This window comes from Oncorhynchus clarkii, unplaced genomic scaffold (genome assembly GCF_045791955.1).
Source record: "Oncorhynchus clarkii lewisi isolate Uvic-CL-2024 unplaced genomic scaffold, UVic_Ocla_1.0 unplaced_contig_3088_pilon_pilon, whole genome shotgun sequence".
NCBI lineage: Eukaryota > Metazoa > Chordata > Actinopteri > Salmoniformes > Salmonidae > Oncorhynchus > Oncorhynchus clarkii.
The window spans coordinates 67,716-86,903 of NW_027258288.1; the positions used below are offsets into that span (position 1 = coordinate 67,716).

The following is a 19,188-nucleotide window of genomic DNA, read 5'->3' on the forward strand; positions in this document are numbered from 1 at the left end:
TTGAGCCCAGCCAGTAACTCGTGCTGCTTGCGTTGGTATACCTCAGGCGCCACTGAGACACCAAACGGGAGCTTGAGCCAGCGTTTCCCACCCCAGGGGGTCCAGAAGGTAGTCATGAAGCTGCTTTCTTCGTCCAGCATACATTGAAGGAATGCATCTCGGGCATCCACCAAGGTGAAGATCCTGGCCTTGGGAAGCTTGTAGAGGACATCCTCTAATGTCGGCATGATGTAGTGGGATCGTTTCAGTGCTTGGTTCAGATGCTTTGGGTCGATGCAGACCCTCAGCTTCTCTGTTTTTTTCACTATGCCCATATTGCTGATCCAGTCAGTTGGTTTAGTCACAGATGTCATGTGGCCATCGGCCTCATACTTGTCCAGCTGGGCCTTCACAGCCACTTTCATTGCAATGGACACATTGCGAGGAGCACACTGGACTGGAGTGATGCTCTCATCCACTTCAAAGTGTACCTCCCCAGGCACTGATTCAACGGGCCTGTTGAATACATCGTCATATCTGCTGAGTAGTTGTTCTTTGGACAGGGGTCCATGCTGGACATTATCCACAATGTGCAGATCATTTGGTATCATACTGTACACATACCTAAACCTGAACTAAATACTATGTCAGGTATCATACAGTATACATACCTAAACCTGAACTAAATACTATGTCAGGTATCATACAGTATACATACCTAAACCTGAACTAAATACTATGTCAGGTATCATACAGTATACACACCTTAACCTGGGCTAAATACTATGTCAGGTATCATACAGTATACACACCTTAACCTGGGCTAAATACTGTGTCAGGTATCATACTGTACACATACCTAAACCTGAACTAAATACTATGTCAGGTATCATACAGTATACATACCTAAACCTGAACTAAATACTATGTCAGGTTTCATACAGTATACATACCTAAACCTGAACTAAATACTATGTCAGGTATCATACAGTATACATACCTAAACCTGAACTAAATACTATGTCAGGTATCATACAGTAGACATACCTAAACCTGAACTAAATACTATGTCAGGTATCATACAGTATACATACCTAAACCTGAACTAAATACTATGTCAGGTATCATACAGTATACATACCTAAACCTGAACTAAATACTATGTCAGGTATCATACAGTATACATACCTACACCTGAACTAAATACTATGTCAGGTATCATACAGTATACATACCTAAACCTGAACTAAATACTATGTCAGGTATCATACAGTATACATACCTAAGCCTGAACTAAATACTATGTCAGGTATCATACAGTATACATACCTAAACCTGAACTAAATACTATGTCAGGTATCATACAGTATACATACCTAAACCTGAACTAAATACTATGTCAGGTATTAGGCGTTTGCATGTAGAGCCTGAGAGGAGAGAATGTTGACTGGTTTTCACAATCTCAAACTCCAGCTTGTTTTTGCGTCCACGAATTACACTTTCGGTCACAAAGATGCCCATAGAGCTCATAAGCTCTCCTGAGTACAGCTTTAGTCTAGTATCACTGGGCAAGAGGTGTGTGCCAGGTGCCAGGTTGATTTTGTCTTTGTAGCTCATTACGTTGCTTGTTGTGTAATCGTAGTGTCACAAACCATTTCTTCCCTCGAGTGTACAGCCCCAATTGATTCATGCATGTAAATGTCCCTTTCACTGTTCTGAAACTGAGTGACATCATCAACACAGTAAATCTTGCCCTCACTCACCCGTCTTTCTTTTGAGACACACTTTTACAAAGTGATTATTAGTTCCACAAGCTCTGCATGGTTTTCCGTAGGCAGGGCAGTGCTCTTTGCCTCGTGCCTGTGTATTTTCACAGTATTAACATCAATGCAGGTGTAGCAGCACGGTGGCTAGGAAAAACTCCCTAAAAAAACCTAGGAAGAAACCTAGAGAGGAACCAGGCTATGAGGGGTGGCCAGTCCTCTTCTGGCTGTGCCGGGTGGAGATTATAACAGATGACTTTTATTTTAGTCATTTCTTTTATTAAGGTTTCTTTCCTTTTACTCAAATGACATTTGGGTACTTTTTCCACCACTGGTCATTGTATCTATCATGTACATTTCAGCCGCATTTGGTCAAATTGAATGTACAGTGGACACCACCCATTTCCTCATCCTTATTACTCCACCCCCTTCACCTGAGCAGGGATATAAGGCCAGAGCTGCTTCATCACCGCACAACTGCCTCTTCAATCTACTGCTCCTAAATACTTGTAAGTTCATTTAAGAATTTGAGGTAACTCCTATTTTAACGTGTGTTTTTTAATTTATGTACAGGGAATAGCCAGTTAAATTAGGTCTTAATGAGATGCATTTCTATTACTTATGTGTATTATTTAGTTGTTTTTTACATTTGTCATTTAGAACTGGAATTATCCATTCTCATTATAAAAGGGCTAGGACATTTCCTCTCTCTTCCTTTTGTCTAAATGTGTTTTGCTCCTTCCTGTTTGTGTGGGTGTTTACTATAATTAATAAACAGCAGCAAATAAACAATATAAATTCTCTCTTTCAGAATCATGAGTAAGAACTACATGAGCACCGAGAGGATTCTGCTGAAAGAGGACTACCTCCTCTCCAACAATGGACAATTTAAAGCTATCTTTCAGGTACAATAGTTAGTGAAACACTTACATTTCAATTATATTAACATTAGATATCTGGTCTGCAACTTATTTTGACCTTAGAAATGTTTTTTGTAGGGATGTAACGATTCATGCTGTGATCAGACAGACCGTGTCATTAAATCAATGCTGTGTAATAAATTATGTAGTCAAACTTTAATTATATATTTAAAAAATGTTTCATGGATATGTGTACAACAAAAGTTCAACATTCACCTTCTGCTTCCATTAACGTCAAGCCATCTAGCATACAGTTTGATGCATTCGATAAATCCAACATATGCACCACACAGAACTCACTGCAACTGGCTCTGCAACGCAATGCTGCAAGGCAAACGCAGCGTTCAATTGGAAATTATGTTGCATATGTTGGATTTATGCATCAAACTGTATGTGTAGACGGCTTGACATTAATGGTAGCAGAAAAAGTTACTGGCAAAGTGAGAGGATTTAACTCTGGTGCCTTCAGCTGAACCTTAATCTTGAAACATTATTTTTATTCTCTTATATATATATATATATATATATATATATATATATATATATATATATATATATATATATATATATATACACCTTTCAAAAGTTTGGGGCCACTTAGAAATGTCATTGTTTTTGAAAGATAAGCACATTTGTCAATTAAAATAACATAAAATTGATCAGAAATAGGTTCGATTACAGGCTCAAAATGTCCAGCAACAAAGAACTTTCTTCTGAAACTCGTCAGTCTATTATTATTCTGAGAAATGAAGGCTATTCCATGTGAGAAATTGCCAAGAAACTAAAGATCGAGGCATCTGTTTTTTCTCTAAGTAAGAAAAGCTATTCAAGAATTTACTGGATAAAAAAAAAAGATAATGATCATTCTGATTAATTACACCAACAGAAAAATACACTTATTTTATTTTTTCTCCTACACAGCAACTGTAGTAGGAGAATCATCAGCGAGCATCTTCTGGATCCGAAATGTATTAAATACGTAAATTAAAATCTTTACCATTACAAATGTAGACAGAGGACAGAGAAAAGCTGATATAATTTGGTATGCCTTTAAGGTGTACATTGGGGCGGCAAGTAGCCCAGTGGTTAAAGCGTTGGGCCAGTAACCGAAAGGTTGCTAGATTGAATCCCTGAGCTGACAAGGAAAAAAATCTGTCCTTCTGCCCCCAAACAAGGCAGTTAACCAACTGTTCCTAGGCCGTCATTGTAAATAAATGTGTTCTGACTTGCCTAGTTAAATACCATTTTTTTTAAACATTAGGGGAATGATAATCTCATACTCTGCAAAAAGTTACATCTGATTTAGAAATTAAAATGCAAGATAAATAAATCACAATCTTAGAAAGCCCATAAATCTTTACAAGATAAAGAAGAAAATAACATTTTCTGAATTTACGCAGGAATACGATCTTTTACTTTTGAAGAGAGCCAACAACTACAGGTTAAACTCAAATAAAGCATATTACTTAATGGAAGATAACCCTGGTAAATATCTCACAAAACGAATACACGCTAAACCAGTTATAATTGTAAAATATACAAATTCATGTTAATTAGAAACAACGCAATTAATGACAATTTTAAAAGCTTTATGGAAATTGATATAAATCTGAATTAAACAGTTGGACGAATCCTATAGCCTTAGACTCAACAACCCTGAAGCAATTATCAGCAGACGAAAAATAAATCACTCAACAGAGACCACCAAAAAATAAATATTAGATGCTTTTAAAACATTCGCGTGGAGAAAAAGCACCAGGAATGGATAGCTTTATCATCGAGTTACCTGCTGAATGGACTTAAAATATATTTCATTTTTATTGTCCAGGTTCACGATCAGAAATAGTTTTGGTAGTTTTTCTTTAAACAATCAGTGTATACTAGATACATGGGCTCCGATATGAGACACAAATGATGTTTTAGTAGGAAACGATATGGTTTGATTAGAGAACGAATTGAGATTCAGTTCGATGCGATATGATTCTATGCACTGTTGCATGAACACATTAATTTCCCATTCTAAATGAATATCTGCTGCTGATGTAGATCATGAGATAGATGTTTTTATTTCACCTTTATTTAACCAGGTAGGCTAGTTTAGAACTGTCACGAACCGGCTCAAAGCCCGTAACAAAAGGGAGACAACGTGGAGATAAGGAGTAACAAAATATATATTTATTAACTAAAGCAACTAAGGAAAATATACAATGGTGTGTGTAATCAGTAATCAGTATTGTAAGTGAGTGTTTTGCATGCATGAATGTGATAATGCAGGGTTTTGAAAGGTGCTAAAGCAAACAACCAAAAACCACCAAGAAACACAACAAAAAAACCTATCAAAGTGTCTGCATGGAGAGAGTCTCCTCCATGAATGGGGAAGTGGTGTATTTATCCTGGGAAACACCTGGGCCCAGGTGTTTCCCATGTAGCTGACGACCCTCCCAACTCCGCCCACCAGCATCCTAATAAGGGAATAACAAAGAGAGAATACGGCAGACAGAGTGGGAGGGTCGTCACAGAACTATCTCATTTACAACTGCGACCTGGCCAAGATAAAGAGTTACACATGGAATAAACAAGCATAGACTCAATAACACAGTAGAAAAAAAAGTCTATATACAGTGTATGCAAATGGCGTGAGGAGTTAAGGCAATAAATAGGCCATAGTAGCAAAGTAATTACAATTTAACAGATTAACAGATTATTAGAGCATACAGGTTGCAGTGGTGGGTGGTATATGGGGCCTTGGTAACAAAACGGATGGCACTGTGATAGACTGCATCCAGTTTGCTGACAGGAGTATTGGATAGTCAGTTTTACGAGGGTAAGTTTGGCGGTGTGAGTGAAGGCGGCTTTGTTGCGAAATATAAAGCTGATTCTAGATTTCATTTTAGATTGGAGATGTTTGATATAAGTCTGGAAGGAGAGTTTACAGTCTAGCCACACACCTAGAATGTGGACAACTACAAATTCCTAAGTCAGAACCGTCCAGAGTAGTGATGCTAGTCGTGCGGGTGGGTGCGGGCAGCGAACGTTTGAAAAGCATGCATTTTGTTTTACTAGCGTTTAAGAGCAGTTGGAGGCCACGGAAGGAGTGTTGTATGGCATTGAAGCTCGTTTGGAGGTTAGTTAAGTGTCCAAAGAAGGGCCAGATGTATACAGAATGGTGTCGTCTGCGTAGAGGTGGATCAGGGAATCACCCGCAGCAAGAGCGACATCGTTGATATATACAGAGAAAAGAGTCGGCCCGAGAATTGAACCCTGTGGCACCCCCATAGAGACTGCCAGAGTTCCGGACAACAGGCAGGGCAGGATGGATATAGGTCTATAACAGTTTTGGTCTAGAGTGTCACCTCCTTTGAAGAGGGGGAGGACCACGGCAGCTTTCCAATATTTAGGGATCTCGGACGATACGAAAGAGTGGTTGAACAGACTGGTAATAGGGGTTGCAACAATGGCGGCAGATCATTTTAGAAAGAGGGTCCAGATTGTCTAGCCCAGCTGATTTGTACGGGTCCAGGTTTAGCAGCTCTTTCAGAACATCTGTTATCTGGATTTGGGTGAAGGAGAAGCTGGGGAGGCTCGGGCAAGTAGCTGCGGGTGGTGCGGAGCTGGTAGCCAGGAGGAAAGCGTGGCCAGCTGTAGAGATGCTTATTGAAATTTCCGATTTATCATGGATTTATCAGTGGTGACCATGTTACCTAGCCTCAGTGCAGTGGGCAGCTGGGAGGAGGTGCTCTCGTTTTCCATGGACTTTACAGTGTCCCAAAACATTTTGGAGTTTCTGTTTGAAAAAGCTAGCCTTTGCTTTCCTGACTGACTGCGTGTATTGGTTCCTGACTTCCCTGAACAGTTGCATATTGCGGGGACTATTCGATGCTAGTGCAGTCCGCCACAGGATGTTTTTGTGCTGGTCGAGGGCAGTCAGGTCTGGAGTTCTACATTTTTTTGAAAGGGGCATGCTTATTTAAGATGGTGAGGAAATTACTTTTAAAGAACGACCAGGCATCCTCGACTGACGGGATGAGGTCAATATCCTTCCAGGATACCTTGGCCAGGTCGATTAGAAAGGCCTGCTCGTAGAAGTGTTTTAGGGAGCGTTTGACAGTGATGAGGGGTGGTCATTTGACTGTGGACCCATAGCGGATACAGGCAATGAGGCAGTGATAGCTGAGATCCTGATTGAAAACAGCAGAGGTGTATTTGGAGGGCAAGTTGGTCAGGATAATGTCTATGAGGGTGCCCATGTTTTTGGATTTAGGGTTGTACCTAGTGGGTTCCTTGACAATTTGTGAGATTGAGGGCATCTAGCTTAGATTGTAGGACTGCTGGGATGTTAAGCATATCCCAGTTTAGGTCACCTAACAGAACAAACTCTGAAGAGGAGGGGCAATCAATTCACATATGGTGTCCAGGGCACAGCTGGGAGCTGAGGGGGGTCTATAACAGGCGACAACAGTGAGAAACTTAATTCTGGAGGGATTCATTTTTAGAATTAGAAGCTCAAACTGTTTGGGCGTAGACTTGGAAAGTATGACAGAACTTTGCAAGCTATCTCTGCAGTAGATTGCAACTCCTCCCCCTTTGGCAGTTCTATCTTGATGGAAAATGTTGTAGTTTGGTATGGAAATCTCAGAATTCAGACACGGCAAGGACATCAGGGTTGGTGGAGTGTGCTAAAGCAGTGAGTAAAACAAATGTAGGGAGGCGGCTTCTGATAACATGCATGAAACCAAGGCTTTTTCGAAGTCAACAAATGAGTGCCTGGGGACACGCAGGACCTGGGTTCTGTGTGTGTGCGTGTGTGTAAATGATGTATGTCTATATAGGCACCTGAGCTGAGCAATAGAGACTAGGCATCTACCACCCCACTCAATGTGGTCTCCGAGCATTTCGTATTATTCTGTAAGTAAATCCAAGACACTGCATTTTGTATGGATATGCAGTGGCGATTTTAGCATGTAAATCTTGGTGGGTGAACAAAAAAAATAGTTTTAGATGCATGACAGCAACGCCAATACAACACTAAGCAATACACAAATTGCACTACAATGGTGACAAATGGTGCCCACAAACTGTTAGGGCCTACATAAAGCTGTCCCAGCAGTGGAGCTTTCTTTTCAGCCCAATTGCGTAAATCATTATCACTGCTACACCTGGCTATCAGTGGAGCCTTGTCTGGCAGCGACACGGTTAATTCATCCTCATTTACTGCCCTTTAAAAAAACATAGCTGATATGGCTGACTTGCTTAAACAAATGTGGTTTCTACTGATAATTGAGTTGTACAAACTATGGCATAAGGGGACAACGAGCAGATAAGAGGCAATCTGTAATTTCGAGTACAACATTAATGAGCGGACGCAGTCAATATAGCTATTTGTTCAGCACTTTTGAAATGTACAGCGACAGAATTCAGAACATGGGCCGTTCTTACAGCATTCTCCCTGTACACCAAGTCAGTACCATAGGATAAAGGGGGCATATAAGCAGACAATGAAAGCTCTTACAATATTCAATGATTACATTACTCTAAAATAGGCTACATGGGCACCACCAAGTCAGAACAGTAGGGGGGGGGGAAGGGACCAAATTATTAGGGTGAGGCACATGGGCTACTAACAGCTTACTACACAAAATACACGTAGTAGTACTTTCTTAGCTACAGTATACATATCTCCCTGTCATATTACATAATTTATGCAGCTGCAAACAAGACATTTTTGGACTCCCCTTGTTGTGCCGTGCTCACTTGAACAGGAAGGTGGCGCGGCGGTCCTTGTGGGCAGATTTTTCATCAGTCTGGCATTTCCTGGATTTATGGTGCTTTCAAGACAATTGGGAACTCGGGAGGGGGGGGGGGGGACAAGGTTGAATCATGACGTCAGTGATCTTCAGGTCGGAGCTCTAGAAAGAGGCCCGAGTTCACAACTTTGAATTCAGAGTTGAATGACCGTTCAAAAATGTATTTTCCCAGTCTGAGCGTGTTTTTTTCCCCAGAGTTCCCTGTTGTCTTGAACTCATTAAAGTCTGAGATTTCCAAGTTTCCAGTTGTTTTGAATGCGGCAGAAGGCATGCTGGATTGACAGCATGGCCAATGTATTCAAACTTTTCTGGCCCATGGTGTTGAATGTTTATCCTTTTAAGCTTGGAATAGAGACCCTTAAACCCAGACTTGGACCAAATACCCTCTCCACTGAATAGCAGGCTAGTGATTGCTTTGCAATGCTTGCAGTTAGCCACTGATTCTTTCCAAACCACTCATTGTTGAATTTGCATTTTCCAACTTGTGTAATGTTTATGGTTGATGAGCAGCAATACATTTTATCTATAATTTCTCTTCATATGACAAGGATTGAAAAGGATTTGCCAGCAGACTGTCACCGTGATTCATGAAGATGACTGCTTGCTAGCTAAAATTTTGAAAGTATGATGTTGACATGATCAGTCCAATCAAATCTACGGTAGATATAACGTGATTTAACAATTTATCTGTGGCCAACGACCTTGAGCCTTCTTGGATGGGCACTTCTAATGTAACTATGGCAGCACCCATGGGACTTGAATTTGAGGTCTCAATGTATATTTTGCAGTTATGTGGTGTCCCAATGAGTGACAGAACATTGAGCCAATCACTGCACAACTAGAATACATTACCAACCCCTAAGCTCTGTATTTTCCAATGGCTGTCCCACCACCACAGAAAGCAATGAACTATGCTGAAACACCTGCATTTTGAAGCTGCCTTACTCAAGAAAGCAAAAAAGAGACCATGTTTGTATGCGGATTTATTCACTTTTTAAAATTGTAATGTTTTTACATTGTTTGCAAACTGATATGTGACACGTATTAATGCCAAAAAACATACAAAACAGGCTCTGCCCTCAATGACGGGTCACCATTGATATGTTACGTTTCCTAATGTGTGTATTCATTTGTGGATGCCCATTATACATTCTGATTGATATGTTACGAATTGCAGATTTTAATTTAGAATGGGAAATGAAAATCTTAGTGCATCAAACCAAATCGCATTGATTCATTCTCTAATCAAACCGCATCGAATTGTTTCAAATGAAAATGTATAATTCCTGTATCATATCGCAGACCAAGTATCTAGATACGTATCGAATGGAATAAATGCACACCCCTAATATTTTGATTTAGCTGACGAACACTTGCCGCGAATATTGAAAAATAATTTGGGAAATATTTTTCACCCTAAACTTTAAGTAATCATTTAAAAGTGGATGAAAGGAATGCACAGCAGTACAGAGGTCATCTTTGTCTAACATGTTTATATGAAAATTAATTTTCTCTTTGCAGACCGATGGCAACTTTGTGCTCTACGGTTGGGGTCGGGTTGTCTGGGCATCAAACACTGTGAACAAAGATGCTCAGAGGCTCATCCTCCAACAGGATGGCAACCTGGTCATCTACACCACACAGGACCATCCCATTTGGTCAAGTAACACCGCCCGTTGCAACAATACACAAAGAGGCCACCTCACCCTCACTGACAAAGGTACCCTGGAGCTCTACAGAGACCGAGTGGTGATCTGGACATCGTAACATCGACCGGCCCAACAATGCACAAAGAGGTCACCTCACCCTCCCTGACGAAGGTGCCCTGATGCTCTACAGTCCCAGAAATGTGGTCTGGTGCTCTCGTGAGGACACTAGTAATGAGGCAGAGTAACATCTTCACTTGACCATACCTGTCTACATCTACCACTAAACTGTATTCAAAAGCCTTGAGGCTTTAACCCTTTGATTTGGTCAAATAAAACTGTATTGACTTAAAGTAGTCATTTGTGTTGTAATTCTGTGCATTGTGTCAGGTACTCTATATTCAAAAGACAAACATCACTAACTTTTCATGAAGAAAATAGCTGTATTGGCTCATATAAAAGAGAACATGAGATTTGACTTTTTCATGTATATTTTTATTATGAAAGACACTATCATGCATCACAACAGAATAATTTATGGAGGGACACATATACATGGATTATAACGTTGCAGTTGTGAGTCTGTATTGGCGTTTGTCCCATAGAGAATGCTAGTGGCCTTGATGTCGCATAGGCAGCACCAGAGGGCTATCTCTATGGGTGAGTGGGAGGGTGTGGGCCCATGTGTGATGTTACAGGAAGGCACACAGTCTCTCCAGTACAGAAGGGTTTCTGTTGCTGAGGAAGATGAGTTCTTTCTTCCCTTCCTCTGTCTGACCTTATAGAGAGAAATCTCTCAATCAGTTCAACATGTCAATCTAAACCATCACAAACAGTGGTGAAAGTGAATATCTCTTACTGTGTGGGTGTTGTAGCCAGTGGCGGTCCAGGTAGTAGAGGTAACAGCTCTCAAACTCCTTCTCACTGTAGAGGGAGACTGGTACTGGGATAAATGGGTCCATGCTGTCAAAGCCCTCCTGTAGGAGGAACAGAGGATAGATGTTTTTAATATGTGAACTTCTGTTTCTATATGCATCATCAGTCAAATAAACACATCAGAAGGGTCTTGTCCAAAAACATCTACATCATTCCGTTGTTAGCCCAGATCAATAGACACCAAGGGTTAGAGGTAGTTTTTGGACTGGACATACAACAACATTAACCAGGGTGTAATCATGACCACTGACCTCTCCCAGCAGCTCCTGGGGCAGGTAGGCAGAGCTTGGAGCGTAGAGAGATCCTGTCTGAGACAGCGTGGCGATGACCGCCCCTCCACACTGAGAGAGAGAGAGGAACAGAGGTGTAAATCACAATTGTCTAATGTCTATTACACAGAGGATAACCACCATGCAGTTCTCACCCAGTCATTGTTGATCATCTTCCTCAAGTTATGAACCAATGTCAACTCCTCTGGAGCCACCTGGCAGAGGGGAGGGAAAAGTGACAGGGGAGAGAAAGGTCAGTCAAGTAAGCAATCTTTACACAGAAATTACAAAGGCAAAAATGGAAGCAATAGAAATCAACTTTTTTTATAGATCCACAGTGAGGTGAATGAATGTATAGGTGTATTAGTACAGGGCTCTTGTCCTCCTTCTTGAGCGTGGTCCTTCCCCAGAGACCGTTGACTCCATCAACAGCCACAGCCAGCCTGAAGCCCCCCTCTGTCCCCCCAGCCTGTAGCCTCAGCTCCTTTAGAACTGCCCCCACCACATCACTGCTGCTCTTCACACGAGACACTCCCTGGGGTGAAAAAAACACAGCTTAACAATGATACGTGGTATGAGATTCTTAAGAGAAGTGCACTGAACCAATTATGTTTCAGAACTGGAGCCCAGACGCAAGGCGTCCACATGAAAACAGTAGGGATTCTGCAATAAAGTCTTTGTTGTCATTCAACAAGAGATTACTTGTTTTCATGCACATTTTTTTATTGAAAAATACTGCACAATACATGTTAGTTAAATATAAAATTGCATGACTAAGATCTCTTTGGCAAAAACGTCATAACAGATTAAGTTATTTTAGATTAATTCTGACTTCGGCATCTTAAAAATGGACAAACAGCACTATTAACACTTTCTCATTTTTCAAGTGAAGGTCTTTTAAGGGAGCATGCGAGCACACTCATTCAGTTCGCCTAGCCAAGTTCGGCCAAACTGAAGGATGCTGACGCCTTAATAAAGGGCACGTTGACACTCGACTCACCATGTCCACCAGCTCCCCTAGTGGCCGTCCCTCCTCAGTGCTCTCTCTTTTAGTCCACACGTACCGCTGCCTCAACTTGATCTAAAACAACAAGGGGAGACACAGTCACAAATACAGGATGCCTCAAGGAGTAAAAATATGCTTAACAACTGTGTGCAATAGTATTTAAAATGACATCCCTGTACCCCACACACACAATTATCAGTAAGGTTCCTAAGTCAAACAATGAATTTCAAGCACAGATTCAACCAAAGGCCATGGAGATTTTCCTATGGTTCACAAAGGGCACCTATTGGTAGTTGGGTAAATATACAAATAAAACAGACATTGAATATCCCTTTGAGTATGGTGGAGCTATTATTGATGCACCATCCAAAGTGTAAAAGTAAACCCACAACGATACAGGCGGCAATCCTAACGTAGTTTCCGGAGAGGCAGGAACCGCTCAGGGATTTCACCATGAGGCGAATCGTGATTTAAATCAAGTTTGAGTTTAAAGGCTGTGATAGGAGATAACGGAGGATGGATCAACATAGTAGTTATTTCACAATACTAACATAATTGATAGAGTGAAAAGAAGGAAGCCATCCTGTTTGCAATAAGGCACTAAAGTAGTACTGAAAAAATGTGGTATGAAATTAACTTTTTGTCCTGAATACAAAGTGTTGTTTGGGGTAAATCCAACACAACAAACACATCACTGAGTATCATGTCATATTTTCAAGAGTGGTGGTGGCTGCATCATGTTATGGGTATACTTGTCATCGGCAAGGCCTCTGGAGTTTTTTTTAGGATAAAAAGAAACCGACACTGTGAAACAAACAAAGCCAAATATACACTGGAATTGCTTACCAAGATGACATTGAATGTTCCTTTTTTAAAGAATAGGCAAATATTGTACAATCCAGGTATGCAAAGCTCTGAGACTTACCCAGAAAGAATCACAGCTGTAATTGCTGCCAAATGTGATTGACATGTATTAACTCAAATCAAAATATTACTTTTTTTATTTCCCATGAATTAAAAAAATAACATGTTTCTTCCACTTAAAGAACTTGTGTAGATCGTTGACAGAAAACAACAATTAAATACATTTTAATCCGGCTTTGTAACAACAAAATGTGGAAAAAGTCTAGGTGTGTGAATCGTTTCTGAAGGCACTGTATCTTACTTCTAATGTTAGGATTAGGGGATGATAAACTGATCCTAGATTTGTTCCTACAGGCAACACATACAGTGCCAGTCAAAGGTTTGGACACACCTACTCATTCCAGGGTTTTTCTTTCTTTCTTTCTTTTACTATTTTCCACATTGTAGAATAATAGTGAAGATATCAAAACTATGTAATAACATATGGAATCATGTAGTAACCCAAAAAGTGATTACAGCTTTTCGGGTTTGTACGGTGTGCAAAGCCTTGACAGTTTTGCACACCGTGTGTCCAAACTTTTGACAGGCACAGGTACCTGGCGCCCACTATCTATCTGAGTAGGAGGGGCTACCTTGGAGAGGAAGTGTTCATTGGTGGTTCTGAAGTTGCGTAGCCAGTTGGAGGCCTGTATTGGCTGGTCAAAGCGGGAGGCGTGGTAGGAGGAGGGCAACAGCTCCTTACAGTTCTTCACCCACAGGTGGGCTATAGAGAGGAGATTATTATCATCATCATCATCATTATTTTGTGTGTCTGTGTGTATGCCACGTCGGGGTGTGTGTGTGTTACTCACCATCTGGTATGTGTAGTACTAGCCATCCCTGTGTGGAGCAGTAGTGGACAGTATGACAGAGAGACATGGTCTTCCCACTGCCCTTCACCCCATCTACACAACCAGTCAAGGTCAACACCAACATAATTCAACACAATACAGGTAGACAACACAGGTCATAGAGAGGTACGGGGATGACTGTGTGTACAGTCGTGGCCAAAAGTTTTGAGAATGACACATTCATTTCCACAAAGTTTGCTGCCTCAGTTTGTATGATGGCAATTTGCATATACTCCAGAATGTTATGAAGAGTGATCAGATGAACTGCAATTAATTGCAAAGTCCCTCTTTGCCATGCAAATTAACTGAATCCCCCAAAAAACATTTCCACTGCATTTCAGCCCTGCCACAAAAGGACCAGCTGACATCATGTTAGTGATTCTCTCGTTAACACAGGTGTGAGTGTTGACGAGGACAAGGCTGGAGATCACTCTGTCATGTTGATTGAGTTCAAATAACAGATGCTTACCTGCAAGGAAACACGTTCCGTCATCATTGCTTTGCACAAAAAGGGCTTCACAGGCAAGGATATTGCTGCCAGTAAGATTGCACCTAAATCAACCATTTATCGGATCATCAAGAACTTCAAGGAGAGCGGTTCAATTGTTGTGAAGAAGGCTTCTGGGCACCCAAGAAAGTCCAGCAAGCGCCCGGACCATCTCCTAAAGTTGATTCAGCTGCGGGATCGGGGCACCACCAGTACAGAGCTTGCTCAGGAATGGCAGCAGGCGTGTGTGCATCTGCACGCACAGTGAGGCGAAGACTTTTGGAGGATGGCCTGGTGTCAAGAAGGGCAGCAAAGAAGCCACTTCTCTTCAGGAAAAACATCATGGACAGACTGATATTCTGCAAAAGGTACAGGGCTTGGAAAGTAAAGTCATTTTCTCTGATGAATCCCCTTTCCGATTGTTTGGGACATCCGGAAAAAAGCTTGTCCGGAGAAGACAAGGTGAGCGCTACCATCAGTCCTGTGTCATGCCAACAGTAAAGCATCCTGAGACCATTCATGTGTGGGGTTGCTTCTCAGCCAAGGGAGTGAGCTCACTCACAATTTTGCCTAAGAACACAGCCATGAATAAAGAATGGTACCAACACATCCTCAGAGAGCAACTTATGCCAACCACCCAGGAACTGTTTGGTGAAGAACAATGCCTTTTCCAGCATGATGGAGCACCTTGCCACAAGGCAAAAGTGATAACTAAGTGGCTCAGGGAACAAAACATTGATATTTTGGGTCCATTGCCAGGAAACTCCCCAGACCTTAATCCCATTGAGAACTTGTGGTCAATCCTCAAGAGGCAGGTGGACAAACAAAACCCCACAAATTCTGACAAACTCCAAGCATTGATTATGCAAGAATGGGCTGCCATCAGTCAGGATGTGGCCCAGAAGTTAATTGACAGCAAGCCATTGCAGAGGTCTTGAAAAAGAAGGGTCAACACTGCAAATATTGACTCTCTGCATCAACTTCTGGTAATTGTCAATAAAAGCCTTTGACACTTATGAAATGCTTGTAATTATACTTCAGTATTCCATAGTAACATCTGACAAAATATCTAAAGACACTGAAGCAGCAAACTTTGTGGAAATTAATATCTGTGTCATTCTCAAATGTTTTGGCCATGACTGTATATGAAATGTGTAAAGGTACACTGAGGTGTGATCAGGTATATTAGGTAGGGTAGGATACAGAGTAGGTAGCGCAGGGTGGGCTTGCTGTAGTCAGCTCTTTTCAGGTGAGATATCAGCTCCAGAGCAGGCTGCCTCACCATCACACAGCCCTCGTTAAACGTCTTCACCTGGACACGGGTACAGACAGTCAGTCATACTGTAACACACACACACACACACACACACACACACACACACACACACACACACACACACACAATACCTGTTGTTGGTATCGTGGAGGCAGGCCATGGGGGAAGACAGTGTGGAAGTGGGAGGGGGGCACAGTGTAGTACTGCCCTAGGTGCTGTTCTGACTGACAGGCCTGGGGACAGAGGGAGAGGAAACATCAGTACCCTCCACACTTATTACCACATGCTACAGAATAAAGTGTGGTTGATTATTCCACCTACTGGGTCGTTCTCCTGTGTTCTGAAGATGGAGAATGTCTCCGGTCTCATCTCCATGCCAACCGCCTCCTGCTGCTGGCCACACCCACTGCCATGGAGCGGCCGCACCTGCGCTACCTGTCCGTGACATCATCACATTCCACAGGTAAGAGGCAGGTGTAGAGCGTCTATCATAGTCCAAAACGTGTACGCCTAAGCACAGCAGTGTTCTAGAATTTAGGACCGTTAGAATGAACTACAGTACAGTGGTGAAGCACAAAATACATTTTTACTAGTACCAGAAAGACATCTCCAGAAAGACATGTACTGTATATGTAGCGCTGACTTTTCAAAATGCATTGATCACATGGAAACTGACATCCCAATGCATCTTAAATGTTAATAAATATTCATAGCTAGCACTAGCTCAAGATGTCCTCTTAAGGAGCCTAACCTCCCCGTTACTCCTTAAGGTCAGAGGTAGACTGGCTCTGGCAGCCAAAACCATCTAAACGCCAATCGATTCTCAAATGTGATACTAGAAAAATAAAGCCCTTTACTTTTAGATCACATCAAAATAATTTAACAAATGCAAAATATACACATACTGTACACCACAGGAGGATGGTGGCACCTTAATTGGGGAGGACAGGCTCGTGGTAATGGCTGGAGCGGAATCAATGGTATCAAATAAATAAAACATGGTTTCCATGTGTTTAATGCCATTCCATTAGCTCCTTTCCAGTCATTATTATGAACCGGCCTCCCCTCAGCGGCCTCCACTGCTGTATATTGTTTTTAACATTTTTATTTCACCTTTATTTAAACAGATAGGCTAGCTGAGAAGAAGTTCTCATTTTCAACTGCGACCTGGCCAAGATAAAGCCAAGCAGTGCGACACAAACAGAGTTATACATGGAATAAACAAACATGCAGTCAATAATACAATAGAAAAAAGTATATATACAGTGTGTGCAAATGAGGTAGGATAAGGGAGGTAAGGCAAAAAATAGGCTATAGTGGAGAAATAATTACAATATAGCAATTAAACACTGGAGTGATAAATGTGCAGAAAATGAGTGTGCAAGTAGAGATACTGGGGTACAAAGGAGCAAAATAAATAACAGTATGGAGGATGAGGTAGTTGGATGGGCTATTTACAGATGGGCTATATGCAGGTGCAGTGATCTGCTCTGATAGCTGGTGCTTAAAGTTACTGAGGGAGATATGGGTCTCCAGCTTCAGTGATTTTTGCAGTTCATTCCAGTCATTGGCAGCAGAGAACTGTAAGGAAAGGCGGCCAAAGGAGGAATTAGCTTTGGGGATGACCAGTGAGATATACCTGCTGGAGCGCGTGCTATGGGTGGGTGCTGCTATGGTGACCAGTGAGCTGAGATAAGGCGGTGCTTTACCGGTGCCGACAGAGATGGCCGCCTTGCTTCGCGTTCCTAGGAAACTATGCAGTATTTAGTTTTTTTACGTGTTATTTCTTACATTGGTACCCCAGGTAATCTTAGGTTTTATTACATACAGTCGGGAGGAACTACTAAATATAAGAGCAACTCACCATCATTACAACCAGGAATATGACTTTCCCGAAGCGTATCCTGTGTTCTGCCTTCCACCCAGGACAATGGATTGGATGCCAGCCGGCGACCCAAAACAACGACGTCGTAAAAGAGGCAAACGAGGCGGTCTTCTGGTCAGGCTCCGGAAACGGGCACATCACGCACCACTCCCTAGCATACTACTCGCCAATGTCCAGTCTCTTGACAACAAGGTTGATGAAATCCGAGCAAGGGTAGCATTCCAGAGAGACATCAGAGACTAACGTTCTTTGCTTCACGGAAACATGGCTCACTCGAGAGACGCTAACGGAGTCGGTGAACCTAGCTGGTTTCTTCAGACATCGCGCCGATAGAAACAAGCATCTTTCTGGTAAGAAGAGGGGCGGGGGGGTATGCCTTATGATTAACGAGACGTGGTGTGATCATAACAACATACAGGAACTCAAGTCCTTCTGTTCACCTGACTACCAAGGGAAATCTCTTCGATTATAATCACAGCCGTATATATTCCCCCCCAAGCAGACACATCGATGGCCCTGAACAAACTTTATTTGACTCTATACAAACTGGAAACCACATATCCTGAGGCTGCATTCATTGTAGCTGGGGATTTTAACAAGGCTAATCTGAAAAGACTCCCTAAATTGTATCAGCATATCGATTGCGCAACCAAGGCTGGTAAAACCCTGGATCATTGTTATTCTAACTTCCGCAACGCATATAAGGCCCCCCCCCACCCTCCTTTCGGAAAAGCTGACCACGACTCCATTTTGTTGCTCCCTGCCTACAGACAGAAACTAAAACAAGAAGCTCCCGCGCTCAGGTCTGTTCAACACTGGTCCGACCAATCTGATTCCACGCTTCAAGACTGCTTCGATCACGTGGATTGGGATATGTTCCGTATTGCGTTCAACAACAACATTGACGAATACGCTGATTCGGTGAGCGAGTTCATTAGAAAGTGCATTGACGATGTCGTACCCATAGCAACGATTAAAACATTCCCAAAAAAGAAACCGTGGATTGATGGCAGTATTCGCGTGAAACTGAAAGTGCGAACCACTGCTTTTAACCATTGCAAGGTGACCGGAAACATGACCGAATACAAACAGTGTAGCTATTCCCTCCACAAGGCAATCAAACAAGCTAAGCGCCAGTATAGAGTCAAAGTAGAGTCGCAATTCAACGGCTCAGACACAAGAGGTATGTGGCAGGGTCTACAGTCAATCACGGATTACAAAAAGAAAACCAGCCCCGTCGCAGACCAGGATGTCTTGCTCCCAGACAGACTAAATAACTTTTTTGCCCGCTTTGAGGACAATACAGTGCTACTGACACGGCCCGCAACCAAAACCTGCGGAATCTTCTTCACTGCAGCCGATGTGAGTTAAACATTAAACGTGTTAACCCTCGCAAGGCTGCAGGACCAGACGGCATCCCCAGCCACGTCCTCAGAGCATGCGCAGACCAGTTGGCTGGTGTG

The 19,188-nt window shown here is 42.1% G+C and overlaps 2 protein-coding genes across 2 annotated transcripts; one reads left to right on the forward strand and one right to left on the reverse strand.

Moving 5' to 3' along the window:
* Window positions 1-2,182: 2,182 nt before the first annotated feature.
* Window positions 2,183-10,465, forward strand: LOC139396480 (B-type lectin plumieribetin-like). The gene is made up of 3 exons (XM_071143500.1): window positions 2,183-2,251; window positions 2,554-2,647; window positions 9,988-10,465. The coding sequence occupies exons 2-3, from the start codon at window positions 2,558-2,560 to the stop codon at window positions 10,231-10,233; spliced, it is 336 nt and encodes a 111-aa protein (XP_070999601.1). The 5' UTR covers window positions 2,183-2,251; window positions 2,554-2,557; the 3' UTR covers window positions 10,234-10,465.
* Window positions 10,466-10,760: 295 nt separating this feature from the next.
* LOC139396479 (small ribosomal subunit protein mS29-like) lies at window positions 10,761-17,642 on the reverse strand. The gene is made up of 12 exons (XM_071143499.1): window positions 17,480-17,642; window positions 16,162-16,275; window positions 15,972-16,073; window positions 15,768-15,876; window positions 14,039-14,131; window positions 13,820-13,950; window positions 12,318-12,398; window positions 11,688-11,852; window positions 11,473-11,532; window positions 11,300-11,389; window positions 10,972-11,089; window positions 10,761-10,890 (listed from the first exon to the last, which is right to left on the reverse strand). The coding sequence occupies exons 2-12, from the start codon at window positions 16,213-16,215 to the stop codon at window positions 10,805-10,807; spliced, it is 1,089 nt and encodes a 362-aa protein (XP_070999600.1). The 5' UTR covers window positions 16,216-16,275; window positions 17,480-17,642; the 3' UTR covers window positions 10,761-10,804.
* Window positions 17,643-19,188: the final 1,546 nt, after the last annotated feature.